Source organism: Perognathus longimembris, chromosome 1 (genome assembly GCF_023159225.1).
Source record: "Perognathus longimembris pacificus isolate PPM17 chromosome 1, ASM2315922v1, whole genome shotgun sequence".
NCBI classification, from domain to species: domain Eukaryota; kingdom Metazoa; phylum Chordata; class Mammalia; order Rodentia; family Heteromyidae; genus Perognathus; species Perognathus longimembris.
The window spans coordinates 49775701-49788174 of NC_063161.1; the positions used below are offsets into that span (position 1 = coordinate 49775701).

At 46.4% G+C, this 12474-nt stretch overlaps 1 protein-coding gene across 8 annotated transcripts in view; it reads left to right on the forward strand.

The window, feature by feature from the left end:
* Csad (cysteine sulfinic acid decarboxylase) overlaps positions 1-12474 on the forward strand; it is a 34883-nt gene that overhangs the window by 15910 nt on the left and 6499 nt on the right. For 3 of the 8 annotated variants that reach the window (XM_048363687.1, XM_048363680.1, XM_048363667.1), the window contains exons 2-8: positions 7109-7245; positions 7786-7912; positions 7993-8083; positions 8415-8521; positions 8929-9044; positions 9533-9612; positions 9885-9939. In XM_048363687.1, coding sequence (XP_048219644.1) covers positions 7120-7245; positions 7786-7912; positions 7993-8083; positions 8415-8521; positions 8929-9044; positions 9533-9612; positions 9885-9939 — 702 coding nt within the window. In that variant the 5' untranslated portion in view covers positions 7109-7119. Of the gene's footprint in view, positions 1-6701; positions 6856-7108; positions 7246-7785; positions 7913-7992; positions 8084-8414; positions 8522-8928; positions 9045-9532; positions 9613-9884; positions 9940-12474 lie in introns of those variants that run through there. The other 5 variants (XM_048363721.1, XM_048363712.1, XM_048363695.1 and 2 more) reach the window with 3 other exon arrangements.

A 12474-nucleotide genomic window follows, 5' to 3' on the forward strand; every position in this document is an offset into this window, starting at 1 on the left:
CCTGGGCCTTGGACTCAGGGCCTGAGCACTGTCCCTGGCTTCTTCCCGCTCAAGGCTAGCACTCTGCCACCTGAGCCACAGCGCCCCTTCTGGCCGTTTTCCATATATGTGGTGCTGGGGAATCAAACCGAGAGCTTCATGTGTAGGAGGCAAGCACTCTTGCCGCTAGGCCATATTCCCAGCCCCTGTCCCAGAGTTTTTTTGTTTGTTTGTTTGTTTTGCTTTGTTTTGTTCTGTTCCTCAAGCCTAGCAGGCCAGAGCTCCACTTCTGGCTTTTTAAGTGGCGATAAGAGTCTCATGACCTGTTTTGCCTGGGTTGGCTTTGGGCTATGAGCCTCAGATCTCAGCCTCCTGTGTAGCTAGGATTACAAGTGTGAGCCACTAGTGGCCAGTTCTCCCATAACTTTTTTTTTTTTTAATGGATGTACTACCTGTTTGACTTATGTAGCCTCCTCCTCCTCTTTTGTTTTTTCCTTCTTCCACCAAATGTGTTTTTCTTTTCTTTTTTTTCTGGTTCGTGGGACTTGAACTCATGGCCTGAGCACTCTCTCTGAGATTTTTTTGCTCAAGGCTAATGTTCAACTCCTTTGAGCCACAGTGCCACTTCTTGTTTCCTGGTAGTTATTTGGATATGAGTCTTGTGGACTTTCCTGCCTAGGCTGGCTTTGAGCTGTGATCCTCAGATCTCAGCCTCCGGAATACCTAGGATTACAAGCTTGAGCCACTGGAGCCCAGCCTCAAATACTATTTTTTTTTTCTCCAGTCCTGGGGCTTGAACTCAGGGTCTGGGCACTGTCTCTAAGCTTCTTTTGCTCAAGGCTAGCGCTCTACCACTTGAGCCACAGCGCCACTTCTGGCTTTTTTCTGTTTACATGGTACTGAGGAATTGAACTCATAGCTTCATGCATGCTAAGAAAGCACTCTACCACTAAGCCACATTCCCAGCCCCCACTGTTTTTAAAAATCTGTTCTTAACCTTGTGATTCTTGTGAAGAACTTTCTTCAAAGGTCTGGTCATCTTTGGGTGCCTCTTATTTATGAGGAAGGCACTGAGACAGGTGGTTGGAGATGGCTGATAGAAGAATAGCCAAAGATCTTTTTTTTTTTTTTTCAGAGAGGAATCTTGTGGTCTATAGCCCTTTAGAATTTACCTCTAGTCTCTAATTGTGAGGGCTGATGGGAAAGGGGATGTGTAACTTCTACTTAATCTTTCTGTGCATGGCATAGTACCTCATACCCACCTTCTGTGCCTGGTGTCCTTAGGTCCTGGGAATTGTTGCAGAGCTGACTCCATCTTGATTAGAGAAACATGGTAGGGAATGTTGGGGGGAATAGAGCTGACTCCATCTTGATTATTAGGTCAACCTGACCCCCAAATTCTGCTTCTGTGAATGGCTTGCTTAACTTGTCTCTTGCTTGCTCTACCCCCTATGTCAACCTCCTACATCTGTGCCACACTTGTTTAACTTGTTTGTTGCTTGGTGTACCCCCTGCGTCAACCACCTACTTCTGTGGTATGCTTTTGCCTTTATAAACCCCAATTTGAGGACTGCTTGGGGTCATGGTGGTAGCTCCCGAGTCTGCACTGTGTCTCTGGCCGGTCAGCCCACTTTTCACTGTCACAGTTCAGCTCCCATATCTGTGCTGCGTCCCTGGCTGGTCAGTTTGCTTTATGCTTCCCCAATAAATCCATCTTTTTTCTTGAGACTGTCTCTGAGTGGTGGACTCTTGGAGGGACGGGGACTTCTCTCCCTTGAGCCTGGTAACAGGAATGTCTCTTGTTTTTATTTCTCCAGAGAACAAACCTTCTGCTTTTTTGGATTCTTGAAAGTAGAGTTGAAAGGCAGCTGCCAGCTGGCTGGTCAGGGAAGGAGAATGATAGGCCAACTGTCCCATGTGCAGGTTTTCATCTGATCTCCCCAAGTTAGAGACAAGCAAAGAAACAAGAATTGAGCTGGCAACTATGCTCTAGCATTAAGATGCTGGTAAACTAAGCAGAATTTGTTTTTAAAGAATGCAAGTTTTTTTTCCCCCTGACTTCATCGGAGCCCTAGTCCACGAATTTCTCTGACTCCTATCTCTTTTCTCTCTTGTTTTTTTTTTTTTGTCTGTTGTGGAGCTTGAACTCTAGACCTGGGCGCTGTCCCTAAACTCTTCAGCTATCACTTTGAGCCACAGTGCCACTTCCCATTTTCTGGTGATTAATTGGAGATAAGAGTTTCATGGACTTTCCTGGACTGGCTTTGGACTGAGATCCTCGTATCTCAGCTTCCTGAGTAGCTACTATTACAGGTGTGAGCCACCAGCACCTGGCTCTCATCTACCTTTCTTGACTTCACTTATTCAATCTTCATTTCATGATCCCTTGTTTTAATCACTCCCCTTTCATTGTTCTCTATTCCTGGTCCTGATGTCCCACTTGGCAAAGCCCCAGGCCAGCTGGCTTATTCTCTCTCTCAGTTCACTGCATTCCACTAGTCAAAATCACATAATCTTTCAAACTACTATCACTGTAAGTTTGTGCTCTCTACTCATTCTAGGTAAACACAGCAAATTAAATATACATGTTGGCTTTGTCAAACTCTGCTAAAATTAAATCAGCAGAATTTTAAATCTGGAAAAATAAGACAAATGAGAAGAGACAAGGTGAGTGAGAGCTGTCACTAACTGTAGAGGATGGGAAGCTGAGTGGCTACTGGTGTAGCTAGTACCAGAAAGTCAAAGCCAGGACATTTCCCGAGACCCTTCAGGGAACCTGCCATGGGAGATAGCCTGGTTCCCAGGGTGGAAGGCTTGGAAGTTAGAGCACTAGCACTTTTGGAATCTAAAAGAGTGGGGCACAGCTGAAGATGTGGAGAGCAACGCAGGAGGTAACATCAGGACAGTTTGGACACACTGTGTCCAAACTTAGCTCAGCAGTTAGGCACCCATGGCTCATGCCTGTAATTCTAGCTACATAGGAAGCTGAATTGGAGGATCACAGTTTGAAGCTAGCCTAGACAGGAAAGTCAGTGAGACTTCTCAGTTAACCAGAAAAAAAAGCTGGAAATGGAGAAGTGGAGCTGTTGCTCAAGAGGTAGAGTGCCAGCATTGAGGGAAAACCTCAGGGACAGCACCCAGGCCCTGAGTTCAAGCTCCAGTGCTGGCATGCATGTGCATGTGTGTGCACACACACGTGCACACACATGTGCACACACACTCAGCGATAAACTGACTGTGGCTTGGACTAGTATCATAGTATCTTTCATACTCAGTTTTCCTTCTCTTAATTGTGGGTTGTAAGTCTATACTGAACAAGTATGTGAGGGACTCAGGTCTTGAGCACTATCCCTGGGCACTCTACCTCTTGAGCCACAGGACCACTTCCAGCCTTCTGTTTATGTGGTGCAGAGGAATCAAACCCAGGGCTTCATGCATGCTAGGCAAGCACTCTACTGCTAAGCCACATTCCCAACTCCTATAGTTAATGTTTTTAAGTGCACAGGGTAAGCATGTGGTAAGGACTAAAATGAGACTTTTTATCAGTTATAAGGGCTTGGACTCTGGGTTTAGGTGTTGTCCCTGAGCTCTTTTGCTCAAGGCTAGCATTATACCACTTTGAGCCACAGTGCCACTTCCAGTTTTCTGGTGGTTAATTGGAGATAATAGCCTCATGAACTTTGCTGCGTGGGCTGGCTTTGAACTGTAATCCTCAGATCTCAGCCTCTTTTTTTTTTTTTGGCCAGTCCTGGACTTGAACTCAGGGCCTGAGCACTGTCCCTGGCTTCTATTTTTTACTCAAGGCTAGCACTCTGCCACTTGAGCCACAGTGCCTCTTCTGGCCATTTTCTACATATGTGGTACTGGGGAATCGAACCCAGGGCTTCATGTATACAAGGCAAGCACTCTTGCCACTAGGCCATATCCCCAGCCCCAGATCTCAGCCTCTTGAATAGCTAGGATTACAGGCATGAGCCACCAGTACCTGGCAGAGACTTTTTTCCCCAATTGGAGGATGGAACCTAGGACCTTGCATGTGCTAGTCAAGTGCTTTACCGGTGAGCTATATCTTCAGCCCACAGGGCCTGTTTTATTAGCCTCTAGACCTATGCACTCCATGGCCACCGCTGTTGGGAGCTGGCAGGAGTATGGCTGAAGGACTGACTCTGTTCGTGAGGCTTAGGCAGGTGCTCTAATTTCCCCAAACCCAATGTTCTCAGGAAATGTCTCAGAGTCCAATGCCTAGTGTCCCTTAGAAAGTAGTGTGAGGTCCAGTGGTTGCAGATGGATTGTCAGAGCAGCCCACTTTGATGAAGGTGGCCCGATGGTAGAGTCTTTTCTTTTTCAAAAATTATCTTTAGGGCTGGGAATATGGCCTCGTGGTAAAGTGCTCATCTCGTATACATGAAGCCCTGGGATTGATTCCTCAGCACTACATACATAGAAAAAGCCGGAAGTGGCGCTGTGGCTCAAGTGGCAGAGTGCTAGCCTTGAGCAAAAAGAAGCCAGGGACAGTGCTCAGGCCCAGGACTGGCAAAAAACAAAAACCAAACAGAAATTATCTTTAAATCTGTGGCAATTTGTCTTTTTTGCCCTCTTACCTGGCAATCTTCCAGGCCTTGGTGTTGGCTCCCTTCCCCCCAGCCATTCCTCTGAGCCTTGTACTCCTTGGGGAAAGGAGCCATTACATGTCTTCAGCTGTAATTGAACACTTGAGTTAGCTTTGCAGTCTAGTATCTATCAGAACTCTAGGCCTGACCTCTCCATACCAACATCTGTAGTCCCAGGAAGCCTCCACTGGATAAATATTTCCATGAAATCACTTGTTTACTTTCCATCCTGTTTCTCCTTGTTTGTTTTAGAGGTGCTATTTTTATAGTCACCCGTACCTGGGTCATTTTTGACTCCGTCTTTTCCTGCAATACAGACCCTACAAGCATTGAGTTCAGTGTAATCCAGGGAATGACCAAGCCTGAAAGTTCTTCTGACTGCCCTTCTCTATCCACTCCACCCTTATTCAGATATGGACCACTTCTTGCCTGGTAATTTTCCTTTGTCTGCTGTTATAAACTATTCTTCTGGAATATAAACTATATCACATTATTTCTTGCCTTCCAATGAGAAGTCTTTCATTGACTTCTCATTTCTACAGGATAGAATGTATATTCTTAGGCGTGGCTGACATTAACGACTTGTCATAATCTCCCACACTTCCCCTACTCTACATTTGCTCCCATACTCCAACAGTGCCTTCACTGGCCTCAGGACCAGTTCTGTTCCCTCACCATGTAACTTCATGCCCTTTCTTCTCTTTTTCCAAGTGCCTTTCTTCGTGTTCCAGTCTCATGTTTTCCTGCCCACTTTTGAGACTGAGCTTGCATCTTGCTGCAACTCTTCTCCAGTTTTCAGTCTCTAGATCTCCTTTCCTGATTTTCAAGGACACAGAAGGTCAGCATCCAGCCATGACCTGGACTGTCACTGTTACATGTCTGTACTTTGTCCTCCTTTGGGGCAAGGGCTTTCTCAGTCCTACCTTGGACAGTCCAGGATAATGTATAACAAAATGGTTCCTCAATATAGTTCCATTCCTTCCTGCTTCAGGAACCAGGACAGAACTAAGCGTGGTGGACATATCTATAATTTCAGCACTTGGGAGAATGAAACAGGAGGATTTTTTTAAATTGCCAGTCCTGGGACTGGAACTCAGGGCCTGAGCATTGTCCCTGAGCTTCTTTTGCTCAAGGCTATCGCTCTACCACTTGAGCCATAGTGCCTCTTCTGGCCTTTTCTGTTTATATTGTACTGGGGAATTGAGCCCAGGGCTTCATGCATACTAGGCAAGCACTTTTCCACTAAGCCACATTCCCAGCCCAACAGGAGGATCTTGAGTTGGAAGCCAGCCTGACCTCCCATGTATTCTGACTTTTTTTGGTGGGGGGTTACTGGGGATTGAACCCAGGACCTTGTACTTGCTAGGCAAGCACTTTGCCACTGAGCTACATCCCAGCCCTGACCTCCCACGTATTGAGATTGACCTGGTCCCCCAACTCAGGAAAAATAAACCCAACTAGGATATCCAGGCACTGCTGGCTCACCCTGGAATGCTAGCTACTCAGAAGGCTCAGATATGAGGATCACAGTTCAAAGCCAGCCTGGGTAGGAAAGTTTGTGAGATCCTTATCTCCAATTAAGCACCCGGAAGCTAGAAGTGGGGCTGTGGCTCAGGTGGTAAAATGCCACCCTTGAACAAAGAAGGCTGAAGGACAGTACCCAGGCCCTGAATTCAAGCCCCAGGACCAGCACAGAAAAAGAAAAGAAAGCAGGACAATTCTGAAAAGCCTTGGTTTTAGGATGTAAAAGGGACTAGTGTCTGGGGCCTGCTTCCATCCCTCCAGCACTATCCCTGCTCAGTTTCTTGGCCCACCTCTGTTCTCCTCTCCCTCCAGCACCCCACTTCCAGTTCATCCTCTTGGATTCATGATGGAAATCTCCTCTTCCATTCTTCCATAGTGCTCTCTGCTCCTCTCTACTCTGAGGTTAATGTATTACTGGCTTTTGCCTTCTTGTCACCTCCCCCTTTCTCTGTCAGCTACTCTCAACCTAGAGGCTGAGATTAATGTACTACTAGTTTTTACCTTTATTCTTGTCCCCCGCCCCCTTTCTTCTGTCAGCTAATGATTATTCATGGAACTTAGCCTGTTGTCCCTGCTCCAAATCTGTGAAAGTTCTCTGTCGGGCAAGGGTCATGAGAGTTATGCCATGGCCATGTGATCACTCTTTTGATTTCATTCCCTCTCCTGTCTTGGTCCTACTATTCTGAAAAGCTCACTGTGTACGTTGCTACCAGCTCATTTGGACAGAGACCTGAACAGAAAGGTAAGCTTTGTGTCTCTGCCTTAAGTGGTTAATAGCCACTAAGTCCATTTTCTCAGAACTCATTTTTTATTCTCTTGCTTGTTTCCATTGGCTCTTTCCCTGGACATATCACTTGCCCTTTTATTTTCACCCAAGACAGACTGAGCCACAGGACTTGGAGCCTCAGACCAGTTGAAGGGCAGGGGGTCTTTCTGGTTTGATGTAGTTAAGGGTGCACAGGCCAAGTGGGAAACTACTCTCATTCTGCTTACAGATTTTATCCTGATGGCTGACTCAAAGCTCCTTCCTGCTGTGAATGGAGACCCTGTGGCTATAGAAGCCTTGCTCCGAAATGTGTTTGGGATTGTGATAGATGAGGCCATTCAGAAAGGGACCAGTGCCTCTGAAAAGGTGAGTCCTTTCTCCTTCACCCTACTGCCCATCAAGCCTCCCCTTTCTCTTCCTAAACTTAGCTCAGAACTTCCTTTGCTGAGGCTTTGCCCATTTAATCACTTTCTCCTGCATTTCTCAGGAATTTGCATGCTGGGTCTTATTTTGTTTACCTTGTTCATGTATACCTTGTTAAATTGTTTTAAGTGACTGGGCACTGGTGGCTCATGCCTATAATCCTAGGTACAGAGGAGGCTGAGATCTGAGAATCACAGTTCCAAGCCAGCCCCTGCCAGAAAGTCCATGAGACTTATCTCCAACCAACCACCAGAAAATCAAAAGTGGTGCTGTGGTAGAGCTCTACCCTTGAGCTGAAGAGCTCAGGGACAGCGCCCAGGTCCAGAGTTTGAGCTCCACAACTGGCAAAACAAATAAATAAATACACAGAAAAACAAATAAATAAATTGTTTTAAGTGCAAGTTGGTGATATCTTGAGTCTTGAGCCACAGCTGGGGCCAGCCACAGGGTCTAAAGTCTCTGAGTCCTGGCTTCTTCTCCTAGGTCTGTGAGTGGAAGGAGCCTGAGGAGCTCAAGCAGCTGCTGGATTTGGAGCTGCAGAGCCAGGGTGAATCACAGGAAAAGATCCTGGAGCGCTGCAGGGCTGTGATTCGTTATAGCGTCAAGACTGGTGCGCCTTGGGTTCTGACAGGATTCTCTGGTTCTGCACCCAGCTCCATGCTGAGTCCCTCTCTGCTTTCCCTTTTCTAGGTCATCCTCGATTCTTCAACCAGCTTTTCTCAGGGTTGGATCCCCATGCTCTGGCCGGGCGCATTATTACTGAGAGCCTCAACACCAGCCAGTGAGCCATCCTAGAGCCTCTCTCTCCTTCCCCCAAAGGACTTAGGTTTCCTGGGTCTTAGGGGTAGGAGAGGAAAGTGGTTTTGGCCCCTCTCTATCACTTCCTGGGCATTCCTGTGGCACACTGACTTCCTGTCCATCCTTTGGGCTCCCATCCTCCAAGCTTTCTCATGCCTCCTGACAACAGTTGTTTTCTTCTCTGTGTTTCTGAGTTCTTTGTCACCAGTCACATCCTTTCTTAGGCCCCTTCCTTTTCTATCTCACCACCTCCTAATGCCTCTGGCTTAGTATCTAGACTGGCAGTGCCTTTCTTACTGCTGTTCTCCTGGCAGGTACACATATGAGATTGCACCTGTGTTTGTGCTCATGGAAGAGGAGGTACTGAAGAAACTCCGGGCCCTGGTGGGCTGGAGCTCTGGTGATGGGGTCTTCTGCCCTGGTATGTGTGTGTGTGTGTGTGTGTGTGTGTGTGTGTGTGTGTGTGTGTGTGTGAATCTTAAGCCTTTTAAGGATTCCTCCTTGTTTCCTCTCTAGCTGGACAGGGGCCATTCAGGGAGAAGGCTGCCCAATCTCATTTATCTTAGTGTTTGCTAACAATCCCTGGGATAAATGTTTTAGTGCCTGCTGTGGGGTGGGGGTCTCCTGGGGCATCCCAGAATGTGGAGGGGAGGTTGGGAGGATCTGTTGATCCTGGGGCTGTTGTGGGTTCTTATGCCATTTGTAGGGCCCTGGAAATTCATGGCTGGGAGCCACCTGCTTCTTTGATCAGTTCTTTGAGTCAGGACAAGGAAGCTCCAGTCTTGAGTCACTATCTCTCCCTCATGCAGCACCCCCTCCCTGTGACAGGTGGTTCTGTCTCCAACATGTATGCCATGAACCTGGCTCGTTATCAGCGCTACCCAGACTGCAAGCAGAGGGGCCTCCGAGCACTGCCACCTTTGGCCCTCTTCACATCGAAGGAGGTGGGGAAGAGACACAGGTCCTAACCTGAGCTCCTGGTTCTAATCTCCAGCCAGCTCAGTCAGAGGCCCTTTCCATCCTCTCCCTGCTCTACCCTATTCCCAAGTGGATATGCTTCCTTCCAATCAAGGAGGCCACGTACACACACTCACATTCACATTGCCATCTGCTTGGAGACGTGGTGGGAAATACAAGTGCATTGGACAAAGTCCACTCTTGATGCTTGGAGGGTGGTCCATGGGCCAGCGGCACTGACATAATCTGGGAGCTTATTAGAAATGTGGAGTCTTAGGCCTACTGACCCTCTGTCTCTGTTCTATCAGCCTCCCAAGCAGTTCCTACATATGAACATTTGAGAAGCCCTGGCCTACAGGGTTCGAGCTATTGCAGCTCATACTTGACTTCTACCTGTCTCTCTCCATCCCATCTTCCCTGCTTTCTGGCCCCTTAGCCCAGGTTGCACTAATCTGCCCTCTGCATTCCTCCACAGTGTCACTACTCCATCAACAAAGGAGCTGCTTTTCTGGGACTTGGCACTGACAGTGTCCGAGTGGTCAAGGCTGATGAGAGGTGAAGGTTCTCCTATCGACATGGCCCTGATTCAGACCCACACAGTGTACCATCCTGTTACTAGGAAGCTCTGGCCTCAGAAATTTCTCTCCTCTATTCTTAGAATTGTGCTCCTGCCTCCTGTCCTTTTGCTGAGCTCTCTTTCACCTCTCTTAGGCAAAAATTAGCATCATGGACTCTGTATTACTAACCCACTCTGCCCTGCTTTCAACAGGACACCTTCTTGCTTAGAGCATCTTTAACTTCTTTACTCACTTAATTTTCTTTTTCAGAGGGAAAATGATCCCTGAGGATCTGGAGAGGCAGATCTTTCAGGCTGAAGCAGAGGTAAGTGAGTGAGGGGCATCTGGGGTTGTAGAGGGGTGGAGACCTTGTCCTTGTGGGGGGTTGCTTGGACTCTCCCTTCTCAAGGCATCCCTTATACCGCTCTTGGACTTGATGCTGGTCTTGCCTTGGGCTGAAACCTGACAGGTGAGGACACTTGATTGCTGTCAGGGACTTTGTGGACACACGGGCAGGATAGATTCTGAGTCACTGAGAGTGTCCCAGGCAGGGATGTAGGGTGAGTGTTAGGGCTTGGGGTGTGGAATGTTTCTATGGGTTGGTGGGGGGGGGGGTCAGTGCAGAGAGATGCTGAGGAGGATGTGGGGCAGTGCAGTGGTAAATGGTGCAGGCTGGGAAAGGAAGATGGAATTTCTAGCACACAAACTAGCACAGCTACCTGGGAGGGTGTTTTGGGCCTATGTATACAATTCTTAAATATATTGCCTACTGATTCAGAGTTCCATTGCTCAGTATTTGTGCTATGAATCGTCACAGCTGCTTAGAATTCTGTGCATGAGAACATTTCATGGAACAAAGTACAAAATTAAAAAAATTAGTATGTGTTAGATAAATTATGGCATATCTGTGTCACAGTTTTTCTTTGTGTAAAATGGCTGGGTATGGGGCTGGGGATATAGCCTAGTGGCAAGAGTGCCTGCCTCGGATACACGAGGCCCTAGGTTCGATTCCCCAGCACCACATATACAGAAAACGGCCAGAAGCGGCGCTGTGGCTCAAGTGGCAGAGTGCTAGCCTTGAGCGGGAAGAAGCCAGGGACAGTGCTCAGGCCCTGAGTCCAAGGCCCAGGACTGGCCCCCCCCCAAAAAAATGGCTGGGTATGGTGGTTTACATCTGTAATCCCAACTACATAGGAGGCAGAGGCATGAGGATAGGAGTTTGAGGCCAGCCCAGCTACAAAGTCACTAAGAACCTGTCTCAAAAATAAAATAAAGATAAAAGGGCTAGGAGAGGAGCTCAGAGGAGCTCAAGTGATAGAGCAATTACCTTGCTAGCACAGGGTCCTGGATTCAGTCCCCAGTACTAAGGGGTAAAAGACATACTACAGAGTTTACACTACACAGTTGCTATAAGGATTAAGTGAGTTAGTATACAAAGCACTTAGAACAGGGCCTGGCCTATAGGTGTCCTACATAAAGATTAGCTGCTATGTGCTGTTTTTATTGTTATGTTATCATTGTTGAAAAGGTTTTGCTATGCCACCAGGCTGGCCTTAAACCTCCTGTATAACTCAAGTTGGCCTCAAATTCACGATTCTTCCTCAGCCTTCTGAGTGCTAGGATTACAGGTTTATACCACCATGCCTAACTATTGTTATTGTTATTATTTTTTATTATTTTATTAGAGTGCTATGTAAACATTTAAAAGAATAAGGATATATACTTACGAAAACTTCTATTACATTAAATACATGTTAAAAGTTACAGTATAGAAGGACACTATAAGCCTGTTTTTGTTATTTAGAACCATATATATTTACTGATGGATAGCTGTTACTTTTTTTAACTGTATTTTTTTTTGTCTTTTCTTTTTTGATACTGGGGATCAAACCCAGGACGTTGTACTTGCTAGGCAAGTGCTTTGCCACTAAGCTACATCCCAGCCCAGCTGCTACTTTTGAGTGGCGGAATGGGCAGCAATTATGAAGTGGAGACCCACTGTTTATTGTATAAACTCTTTATGGTTAATATCTTTATTGAGAAACAACTGATAGAACAAATCACTTGCATAAAGTGTACATCCTAGTGGTTTTTTAGCATATTTACAGAACTGGGTAATCATCACTACAATTAATTTAGAACCTTTCCCTCACCCGCAAAACATATCTTAAATCTTTTAGCCATCACTCTCAAACCTAAAACTAGCAATCAACATAATGTGTCTATGGGCTTGCTTCTTTGGGGTTCTGGAGGCATACTATACATGATATTTTGTGAAGAGCTTTTTTCCCAACATAATGCCTTCAAGGTTCAACATCTTGTCATATATACCAGTACTGTTTCATTCCTTTTTATACTCAATAACATTCCATTACACAACATGTTATTTATCCATTTACCAGTTGATGGACATTTGACTTGTTTCTATTTTTGCCTATTATGAATAGGGCAGCCTTGAACATCTATACGAAGGCTTTTCTTTTTTCCTTCCCTCCTTCCCTCTCTCCCTTCCTCCCTCCCTCCCTCTCTCCCTTTGTTCCTACTTTTTTTGTTTCAGTACTAGGGTTTGAACTCAGAGCCTAGGTGCTGTCCCTTAGCATTTTTGCTCAAGGCTGGTACTCTACCACTTGAACCACATCTCCACTTCTAGCTCTTTGCTGGTTAACTGGAAATAAGAGTCTCACAGACTTTCCTGCCCCAGGCTGGTTTTGAACCATAATCTCAGTTCTCAGCCTCCTGAGTGGCTAGGGTTGTAGGCATGAACTACTAGCCTGTCTGCAAGCTTTTGTGAGACCATGCTTTTCACTTCTCTTCATGTTATGTTTAGGAATGGAATTACTGGGTCATATGATACATTTGA